The 11,622-nt window shown below is 31.8% G+C and overlaps 2 protein-coding genes across 2 annotated transcripts; both read right to left on the minus strand.

The window, feature by feature from the left end:
• Positions 1-1,614: 1,614 nt before the first annotated feature.
• On the minus strand, positions 1,615-2,962 carry LOC105142602 (uncharacterized). Its single transcript, XM_011050309.1, has 3 exons — positions 2,311-2,962; positions 1,941-2,030; positions 1,615-1,841 (listed from the first exon to the last, which is right to left on the minus strand). The coding sequence occupies exons 1-3, from the start codon at positions 2,863-2,865 to the stop codon at positions 1,779-1,781; spliced, it is 708 nt and encodes a 235-aa protein (XP_011048611.1). The 5' UTR covers positions 2,866-2,962; the 3' UTR covers positions 1,615-1,778.
• A 6,598-nt stretch (positions 2,963-9,560) lies between these two features.
• LOC105142603 (ethylene-responsive transcription factor RAP2-12) lies at positions 9,561-10,785 on the minus strand. Its single transcript, XM_011050312.1, has 2 exons — positions 9,924-10,785; positions 9,561-9,832 (listed from the first exon to the last, which is right to left on the minus strand). The coding sequence occupies exon 1, from the start codon at positions 10,465-10,467 to the stop codon at positions 9,973-9,975; it is 495 nt and encodes a 164-aa protein (XP_011048614.1). The 5' UTR covers positions 10,468-10,785; the 3' UTR covers positions 9,561-9,832; positions 9,924-9,972.
• Between the last annotated feature and the right edge of the window lie 837 nt (positions 10,786-11,622).

Here is an 11,622-nt window from a genome sequence, read left to right on the forward strand (position 1 = left end):
GTTAAATATCAATGGATTCGAGATGCTATGGAGATGAAGCCATTCGTTGTTGAGAAGATCCATACTGATGACAACGTGTCTGACATGATGACCAAACCTCTACCGAGAGAGAAGTTTGAGTTTTGCAGAAAGGAAGCAGGCTTGTTAGAGCCTCCTAAATTGAATTTTACATATTGATCGCCGGTATGGCGAATTCCTCACATGGTGTGTGAAGGGGAGATTTGTTGTGTGTGGTCCCAGACCATGTGATGGTGGAACCACCACATTAATTTTCATGTGATGGTTGTCTCTTGTTATTGAAATTAATGTGGTTCAGGTACTGTAGCAGCAGAATTGAAAAACAGAAAAGAGGAGAAGAAAACCGAGAGAGAAAGAAAGAAAAGAGGCAGCAAAGCAGCCTGTGCTCTTTTTTTTTTTTTTTTCCAGCTCGTTCACTATTGGATCGGGTTGAGATTTTGACAGCAACTTCTAGACACGTTGCTCTTCATTTTGGACGGTTGGATCGAAGATTTGTGGTGTGGAAGCTAGCTGGTTTGATAGAAAACAGGGTTGTCAGTATTGTGAGTTTTTCTCAAATAATTCTCCTTTAATCTTGTTGTAATCCGAGAATAAGTTGTTCTTGATGATATATATATGTTGTATCCCTTAGTTGAATGTAAGAAAGAATGATTGTGAACTCATTATTTGTTGATAGTGGAAATTTTTAGGTGGACTACGGTCCCGTGGTTTTTCCCGCATCGGGTTTTCCATGTTAAAATCTTGGTGTTGATTTTGTGATTATTTGCATTATATTTGATCATTGTTTGATTCTGTTTTACTGCATAAAGAGGGAAAGAATTGGGACTTGTGAATTGTGAATTATATTCTACTGAATTAATCCGGGTAAATTGATGTCCGGTTGTTCCTAGTTTCCCAACCGGGCCTAGAATTTCTAGCTTTAATTTTAATTTTATTTTATTTTTTTTGCGATTCTTTCTGAACTAACGTGTGCATGCATATGCATCATTAGCAATCAGTTCCTTTGGAGAATAAACAGCTGAATGATTGAATACTGATGTTGATCCAGTGCTCGGCGCATGCATAAGCTATGATAATACTTTAGCAAGATTTTAGTCGACATACAGTCTTTCAAAAATTAAAATCATATTTGTTGCTGAATATAGGTCACTGGTGAATCTTGATAAGCGAAGTGTTTCCTTTTTTTTCTTCCTGTCTGTCGATAAGTATATGCTTATTGCTTTGGTGAATTCTGCGAATTCTTCCATTCAAGTATCAAGCTTGGATACAGAGTGTCAGAATCATAGTTAGCACTTCTCTGAAAGTTCTTGGAATTGAGCTGCAGTTTAACTTATTCTTAGTTAATATAATTGATATCATGTTTCGCGATTGGTTAACGAGTCTAAAAGTTCAAGAGAAAAAATAATATAGTCTAGTATAGTTTCCAATTTATCATGCCTGTAAATTCCGCTTTCATAATCCACGAAATGGAGATGGGGTCCCCTGCTGCAGCATTATGGGATTCAGATTTTAGGTAGAATAGAATGAAACGTGCTTGGAAGATGAAGGAAAATTGAGCACTTACTATGTGAGATGATGATATGTGGAAACGATCCGTTGAATCAACAACTATGTGATAGCCCATTAATTAAGAACAATCATAAGATGTTACAGAAATCACTTGCTTGATCCCTATCGGTAGACATGCATATCAACACAGTAACATGTGTGATTTTATCTTACATGCCTGAGTCCTAGCTATTGAGTGAAATTCACCATCATTATAAATAGAAAGCTAATTTACACTTCTTGGAGATTGATTCAGATTTAACTGGAAAAGATGCCTGAAAAGCAGAATTACAGATTGGTTATCTGAAAAGATAAGATGCCTCTACATCATCAGTAAAAATTGAGAGGTAGAACATAATGAGAAAAATACATACTATAAGATCTCGAACTACTTTCATGGAAAAAAGTTCGTCTTTGAATGAAAACTCTGTGTAGCTGAAGCCTATGTCACATTCCAGGGCAACCTACAAAAACAGAAGTTGATTAAAGGGTTATAAGAAAAAAGGGTAAATATAAAATCATTCTCTGAACTTGGATTTAATTTGTGAGCATTCAACAACCGACTGTGCTAGTTATTTATCAAGAAAATGAAAACTGACCATGCTAACTAGGGAAGCAAAATCCTCTACAGTTCAATTATTTTTTGCAACAAGGACAAGGAGATAACTCCCCTGTCATTTCAAAGTCATTCGATAACCTCTTTAATTAGGTTCACTTGATAAAATACCATGCAGAAGAACAAACCTTGATCTTGGGCAATGTTAGGCGAGATAACAGCAGGTGAAGTCTAGCATCGCCTAATATTTTCATCTGTACAACATTCTTCCTTGCCTTTTCTTTTGAGACACCTTGATCAAAAATTCTGGTGACATTTAAACGAGGAAGAGAAATCTGTGCTGTTAAACCAACGTTGTCACTATGAGCTGGCTGATAGAACTGAGGAACTCGAATTAGTCCTATTGGGATTCCTTGATGGAAAATATGAAGCCTTGAAGGGCTATATCTTATGCCAACTTTGTTGTGGTTTTGAGCGTTTAGTAACAGAGAGATAACAGATGAAATCAACAGTGTTGAATTGGAATAAGCATTGAGCTTGTATGAATCCACTCTTATCGTCTCCAGAGAAAATCTTGGCTCTTGAGGCTTCAAAATGAAGATAACAACCAATGCAGCTATCCCAGTGGCCACGAATAGGAACAGAAAGAAAAACAATACAAATAAAAAGCAAGTCTTGGAAGAACATGCATTATGGAATGCGGGGCAACAAAAACAACCTGGATTTTTTGATGAAACATCCATGTCATGTCTTCATGATGGTGTTTATCCCCCAAAAAAGTATGGCTGTTATGCTACTTTGGCATTAGTTATTGTCCCTGTTTCTTAAGGAACTTGATGTTTGCTTCCTAACTACAGCATTCCATTATTCCTTTCTTCAGATGACTTCATCAATAGTTTTCAAAATGTAACTTTGTGCTCAAAGAAAGGATCACACTTTCCCTAAAGTTGCTCGATCCCAATTCTTAAGAGGTGCATTAACCTGCAACATGTGGTGGGCTGCCTAAGCTCTCTTACCATTTAATGGGTCATAGGTAGCCCAAGAGCTTGTTTCCACAATTCATTTTCTCCTCGAATTGTCAAGATAATACAACGGACGTTAGCTTGCTTTTTTTTTTTTTCCTCCTCATGGATTCTATGTCAAAAGCCAAAAGTTAGGGTTTTTAAAAGCTCCATTCTGAAGCTTTTATAGTTCTTTTTTAGCTTTTTCTTCACATTATCCATGAAACAACAGCTATTTTAACCAAATACCTTGTGTCTCTAACCTTCAATGCCATCAAACAGTGTAGCAGACCGTTAGTATTTATGCATAAAAGCTGAATCAGAGATACACTGACCAATACCGATTCAATGTAGACATCCAACAGTTGGCATATGCCACAGCAGTACTCGTAGATTTCCTGATCTGGGTATGACAACAAAATTAACTGACGTTCCAGGTTCTTGGGCTTTTCCCTGTCATGTGCTAACGTTCCATGCCTCAATCATGCACACTGAAACGGATCCGCAAAATCATAATAATGAAAGAGCACCGAAATTCTTCCAATTCATTTTAACCTCTAATTACAGTTTCGATGACGATTAGAGTGACAAATAGCATAGGATCACTAGTCTTTGGAGCTCATCTCTCCTGTTGAGCATTAAACATCATAGGAGTTTATACATTTTATAGAGCATTAACAAAAAAACCTATGCCGTGTGGCTCTTCTACTGTAGCAATTTCACTGTGGATCATCTCACATATCACCGTGAATTAAAAGTCATTTTATTAAAAATTTAAATTTAAACTTTAAAATTTTTTTAAATACACTATTGAACTCAAATATGCATCCAATTATAATTTTTTTTAAAGAATTAAATTGAAAGATAGAGAATTAAAATAAAAACAAAAATGAATAACATAGCCGGCGACTTTGAGAGTTTCTTGAAAATTTTGTTTTAGTTCCTCATTTTTTTTTTTGCTAATAAGTAATTAGTCCCTTTAATTTAAAAAAAATCTAATTTTAGTATTAATATTTATATTTATCTTTTTTAGTTTTTTTGGTAGAGGAGAAAGGAGGTTTCTGGATTTCAATGCAAAGAAAAAAAATTTCATTGACAGTGATTTTAGCCACTAAAATGACTTATTTTTATGTTAAATAATTTTATATAATGATGAGAGTTAACATTGTATGTTTTCTTACCTTGAAATTGCTTAAAAAACTGATCTAAACTTAGAAATATTTTTTATTTCGAGTTGATTATCGGTTTTCATATGATTTTTTTAAAATTCAATTTGTTTCTCAAACCTTTTTTTGTAGAATTGAGCTTTTTTTAGCCTAAATTTGCACCCAATCACATTTTTTTTAGGTAATGGAGGGTTGAATCGAAAGACAAATTATTGAAGTGAGAAAAATTGGTTACATAGATAGTGATATGAGATTTTCTTGAAAAATTCATTTTAGTTTCTTATTTTTTTTGGCTAATAATTCCTCAGTCCTTATAATTTAAAAAATCCAAGTGTGGTGTCAATCTTCATTTTCCTCTTTTTTTAGTTCATTTTTTAGTGGAGGAGAGAGGAGGTCGTTGGATTCTAGCATAAAAGGAAAAAAATTGTTAGCAATTATTCCAACCAGTAAAAATATATATTTTTGTGTCAAACAGTTACAAATAATAATAGAAGTTAAAACTATATATTTTTTTACTTCGAAATCACCTAAAACAACAAATATGAGCCCGGAAAGATTTTTTTTTGAGTTGATTATGAGTTTTGGGACGGTTTATTATGTTTTTGAAGGCTATTAATTGATTTAACAAGATTCCAATGTTATTTTCTAGGTGTTTTGGATAAAAAATAGTTTGAAAATGATTTTTGAGTTGAAAAAACAAGAACCTCTTTTTTCTTACCATTGATTTTAAGGAATGATAAACAACATCTTTTCATTCAATACATATGATGTGTCGTTTATTTTATTGGTCAAATAATAGGACGAATGACATGTCATCCTTATAGATGGGTCAGATGCTTGGCCTAGTTTGCCAAGACCACAACGTCTGGCTATATTCTTTTATCTATCTATTTATTTTTATATTATTTTTAAAAATTCTATTTTTTATATGTATTTATTGAAATAATTTTTGCATTTATGTTTTGATGAGTACCTCCTCTCTATGATTGTTTTGGAATATTTGATTTTTTTAAACAGCAATTATTTTTGTAATTATATTTGGTGTGTTTAATTTTTTTTTTTGTGGTTAATATGATTTATCTATAATTTTTTTATATTTTATATAGATTGAAATTATTTTTAAAAATAAAAAACATTCATTTTTTACAATATTTTTAATATGTATAGCTTTGCATAAAAAATCTTTCCTTTTATTTTATTTAATAATTTTTATGTGTGTGTCGATTTATATTACAAATTAATTTTAATAAATAAATTCATTAAATACAACCAGATAAATATTCCATGTTGCGATATTAAATATCTTAATTTACATTTATTTCTTAATTTTTTCAATTATGTTTTTATTTATCGTTGATGGATTTTTATTTATTTATTTACAAAATAGTTTGTGATTGATTTGACTAGATATGTGCATAAGTTTTTCAATTTATATTTAAGAATTTGTTTTACACGTCAACAAATTCTACATGCTAATGTTTTTATCAGGTATTGGTGTTTTTAATGTGATCCATATTTTTTTAATTACTTGTTTTTTTCTTGATGTTTTTATAAAAAAAATTATTGTTTTTAATTTTACCCTGCAATCCAAGTTAATTATGTATTTTTTTCTTGATTTGTTTTCCTTTTGTTAATTTTTTTATTCTTTTCAATTGAACTCTTAAAATGAAAATTTGTTGTTGCTCTTTAATTTATTTTTTCTTTCGATTTTAACCCTTATCTTTTGAATTGTTATTTTTTATTTATTGTTTTATTTTTTTTTTTAAATCATCCTTCAACATTTTATTTTCTTGAGTTTCATGATTTTTTAATTTATAATGCTCCGGGTTTCATAACTTAGGTTATTAGTATGACTTGTGATTATTTTTAATTTTTTTTTTATTTAATTATCTTGATCTTATAATTTAGAACGCAAGTTTGTTTGATTAATTTTTACTAGCTCGCCATTTAATGTTAATTTGAATGGGTTCATACCAACTTGTTTTCTCTTGTTTTATCTTCTTTAATTCTTTCATATTTAATTAATTAAAAATTAAATAATATCATATTTTGCACTTAGATAAAGTTTTTTTTCCATGTTATCTTTTTACTATCACTGTCTTTTTTTCTAATATTAATCAAGCAAAACTAGCATATTTAATTGGTGAAGAAGATAACCCGAGTAATTGATTATTATTTTTTTGAAAATGTACTTATAATATCTAAATATTTTATATTTTTTTTAAATGTACTTATAATATCTAAATATTTTATTAAAAAAATAGTGTGGATCCACAGCTCGTTGCCGGCACTACTGTAGGATAATCTATAAAATCTGCATTCATAAGACATTGGAGGTTAAAATACAGAGCAAATAGGGGGATGGTTCCCCACGGGATATTTTTATCTGATTAATTACTTTCCAAGAAGACAAGCATGTTTATCTGAAAGAGACCCGTCATCTCATTGTTCATTGTATTGGTATCACATTTCCACATTAGAAAAATTATATTTGCTGGCTCATAAAGATATTTTTGCAATTGCACAGCTACAACCTTTGACCTTATTTTAAGGATAAAAAACACAGGCACCTTCCCTGTCATCGAGAGAAATTGCTTCTAAAATCTAATAAAATCTAAATCATGATTATATATTTCAAGTGAATCTGCTAGCTGTCTATGCAATATATATTTTTTATTTAATAAAATAGATTCGAGTTTCGATTTTTATTTAAAAAAAGGGAAAGAAACCTTTTTCTGTGATGAAAAGGGCAAAATTGTCTAGACGACGGTGGCACGTGCTTGATGGCCGCTGCTGCTCAGCTCAAAAATTGTCACGCGACGCCTTCCTACGCACCGTCCAATCCCAGTCATTTTCTTTTGTACGGTATTTTTAAGTCTGAGAGAGGGCTCGCAAACCTAGGTGTCGTGATCTCCAAGAAATATTACAGTGGGGCCCATCCCCCCCCCCCCCCCCCCAAATCCTCGACATCAATTTTGGAGCCACCGGAGGGAGGGGGGTTGATGATAAGCGTCTTTGTTTCTGTATTATGATATGTTTCTTTTTTAGTAATTTTAAATAGTTTTAATATATTAATATTAAAAATAAATGATAATTTAGAAAATATTATTTTAATATATAAACAACATAGCACCTGACAGCCCTTTGAAAACTACCACCAACTATATGCCAAGCGGTAGATGGTTGGGAAAGTGGCTCAATCTCCGGAGCTCGAGTCACCGCTATCTGCCAGGCAGACAGGTACATTTCATGTGCCCTGTTATGTATATACAATAGTTCTTTTCACCCCGGTTACTCCGCCGAATATTTTTCTTTTACAAACTTAAAAAGAAATATAAATACATTATAAAGTAAAGAATTTGATGCATGTACAATTTTTTATATATACTGAAATATTGATGTGTTAAATGGTATATTATTTTTTTAATATTAAAGCAGCAGTATATTAAATGAACTTTAGTTAATCATGATTAAATTACAAAACTCATGATTTAAATTATAAATACATAAAATCTATACTAAAACAAATTAGAAAGGTTAATTATGATGAATCAAATATTGAAAATTAAAAACAATAATAAAAAATAATAAATCTAAAAAATGACTTAAAATTTTTAAATGTACATTAAAAATATATTAAAGCAACATAAGTGATTATAGAAAAGTTAAAAAAAAACTTATAGCTCGAGTCATTATGTCATTTGGGTTTCGTAAAATTATTTAATTTAATAATATGAAAAAAATAATTTTAATTTAATAATATAAAAAACCAAATAAATCTAAGTGAATTTTCTCAACATTAATTAATCCTTCAAATTCAAAACTTGTTAAATCTTAAACTTGTGATCAATAAAGAAACCCAACTCCTAACTAATATAATGTTGAAAGATGAATTCCAAAAAACAAATTATAAACTCTAGTCATTACGTCAAAAGGTTTAATAAGCTTGAATGCTTGATTATTTTAATAACATGCAAAAAAAATCTTTAATTTAATAGCATGAAAAATCAAGCAAATTTTTTATACCTTAGTTAATTTTTTAAATTTGTAACCCGTGAAATCATATACCAAGTTTAATAAAGAAACCTAATTCCTAATAAATTTAATATAGAAGGATGTAATTATAAAAAAAAAAAATATGTATTCATAGATTTTTTCAAAGAAAAAAAAATCAAAAAATAAAGATCAAACTTGTTAAGAAAAAAAGTTATGGAGGATGAAATTGCAACAAAAAAATCAATTTGACAAACCATCTAAAAAAATAAAAGAATAAAAAGAATGGGTATCAAAATCAAGAGATGAAAAAACTAAAAGAGGATAAATTTGAAAACAATTTTCAATTTGAAATAAAAGAAGTACAATGAAAATAAAAGGGACTAAATCTCAAGAAAAAATAAATTAAAAGACTATTGTGATTCTTTCAAAGCAACGTGTCATTCTAGATGAAGAGAGAGAAAAGGAAAAAAAAACAAAATTCTTCAGCGTTGAACTAACTAAAATGAGAATACATGCGATGCCAACACAGCTAATCACCCCTAAAACAAATCGGAAAATACCCTGGAATGATATTTTTAGCAATTACAACCATTGCAAGTGTCGTTTGAATGCGATGTTAACTGTAGTGGCTGACACACGCCCACTCCCTTTTTTTATTTTATTTTTTAGTTCAATAAAAATACCAATATGCTCTCAATATGACGTCCATCAAAAACTAAGAGGAAATCACTAATAAGCCCTTAAAGAGAAGGCCTCAAATTTTCAAATTCAAGTCAATAATTTTATTTATTTATAAGGGTATTTAAATAATTCTATTGTTATTATGTGGAAAAATAAAAAAAACCAAATCAGTATGATCTATGAACCCATCAAGAAATTTAATTATCTCGATTAAAAAAAACCGTAAGTTTTTTTTGTGGTTAGAAAAGCAAATTTACCCCTCTACTGTTCCAGTGAATACTGATTTCTCTCTTGGCTACAGGATTTTAACCAGACAGTTTATTATCTGTTAGTTAAATCCAAAGGAGATGACTTCGAATGACCCATGTGCTGCTGTGTGTGTTTAAAGACATTTTCTGTGAAGGAAAAGATTGATGACCGTTGACAGACTCCATCGCTTTTCCATCTGCAATTGCAAGCAAGAAAAGAACCCTTCATTTAATAGAAGAAAAATAATAAAATTGGCCCTAATTTGACTTCATCCATCATTCTTTGCATTTGGGCGTGAGGAGACTATTCAAAATAACTTTTCACAGAGAAGAATTTGATCGATCATGATTCAAAAATGATGGCCATGGAGGAAACCAACAGAAGAGTTGAAATTTATGGATTTAGTCTTCAACACAAATCACACGATATTGTCATTTACAGTCATCATATCCAACATTCCCAAGTTCGATGACTTCAAATGCAACAGAACGGGAACTAAATACCCAAATCCTACTTTTATATGGCAAAAGCTCCAGAGAATGCTTCTCCCATACTAAGGCTTAAGCATGTTCAGCTGTGTTTGTACTCCAGCCCCAACTCAGATAAACAACCATCCCTACAAGCAACAAAACGTAGAAGGCAATTATTGATATGCTTCAAACAAACTTCTTCTGTAACTAAGAGCCAAACATAGAGATGAAACTCATGAGCATGTAGCCTTGTTATTTACAGAGCCTAGCAAGCACAGAAAGTTGGCTCAATAAACTCCCCCAGCCATAGAGGGGAAGTCATCGAAGCTCCACAAGTCCATTGCACTTGTGCCATCCTGAGTTGTCTCTGCATTAAGGAAGCTATCAAGAGAAGCCTCCCAGCTACTACCCTCAGCATCTGGCATCTGAAGGTATTTCAACTGACTGTCAAACACCAGCAACTCTTCGGACAGGGATTTTCCATTCTTCTCTTCAGCAGGCACTGCATTCTCGGAGTATGATTCCAACTCCTCAGGAATGGCAAGGAGAGATTCATCAGCTTCTGGTGTAGCTGCAAGAACAGTCAAGCTTTCAGGAGTCATTGGGGTTTGTTCTCCCCACCCAAAGTCACAATCAAATGAGTTGCTCCCCTGGTCAGAATTGAAACACATAGGAGCACTGTCAGATGAAGCTAAGGTCTTCATCCCAGAATCCCCATTGATTGGAAAAGAATTCATTGATCCAAACTGATTAACTAGTGGTTTCTCTTCCACAAAGCCCATATTATTATAATTCAGTTCTGGGTTGCTCAAGTAACTGAAAGACTGGCTTGAATTTGTCTTTGGAAGTGGTTTCCGTGTGTTTTCCTTAATTGACTGCTTTGATGAAGAAAGTGGAGCTTCATCAGGAAAGTTCACCTTAGCTTTCTTGCCACGAATTCTACGCGCCTCAGTATCATACGCCCTTGCAGCTTCCTCTGCAGTATTGAACGTTCCCAGCCAGACACGTACCCCTTTCCTGGGATCACGAATCTCGGCAGCCCATTTTCCCCATGGGCGCTGCCGGATTCCTCTATACTGATTCTTTCTCTTTCTCTTTGCTGATTTTTCAGCTTGCCCACTGAATTCAGCAGATTTAACAGGTGCAGAACCTTCAATAGGAAAAAAATAAAGAGAAAAAAGAGAAAAAAGGGAAAGATATTAAATACACTAGTACAGACAGTTACTTCAATGTGGCATGAGTAATGGCTATAAAGATTACAGAAAAGAGAAACAATATTCATCAGTGAACTTCATTTCACATCCTAAATAGAAAAGAGTCATATTAGGAAAAAGGCACCCAAACAGACATATAACCTAATTTTTTATATCCGTGATATTAGGATCGTTTTATAAGAACAAAATCAATCGCAAGGCTGAAAGCAAACAACTGCAGGAAGACTGTTTTGGGTTTAAAGAGATAAGAAAAAACCAATTTATTTGCATTGAATCATAAATGACATTAAAATTCAAAGTCAAATTTTTTTAACCTGGAGTCCTATTGCGATTCAATGCTTTTATACCACCCAGAACTTATTGTTTGACAAGATATTAAGCCATCTATTTCCATTTTCTCAAATGAAAAGGCTCGTTCCACAAATCAAAGTACTGGATTTAACAACAACAACAATAAAATAAAACTAAATTAATAAGAAAGGAACAGCCTTTAATCTAGATAAGTTTACTGGTCAAAGCAAATAACTACAAGATCTGGATCATTAGTATAAAAAAACCCTGGGGAAAAAAATGAAAACAAATCTAATCCTACAAAAACGATCAGTGAACCATATTCCATATATATCTGGATCAATTTCAAAATTACCAAAACAATGACCTTCAGGACACAAAGTCTTTTAATATGAAGTATGAAACTTGGAAGAAGGAAAAAGGACATGAAAA

The sequence above is a fragment of the Populus euphratica genome, unplaced genomic scaffold, assembly GCF_000495115.2.
Source record: "Populus euphratica unplaced genomic scaffold, PopEup_1.0 scaffold209.1, whole genome shotgun sequence".
Classification (NCBI taxonomy): Eukaryota; Viridiplantae; Streptophyta; class Magnoliopsida; order Malpighiales; family Salicaceae; genus Populus; species Populus euphratica.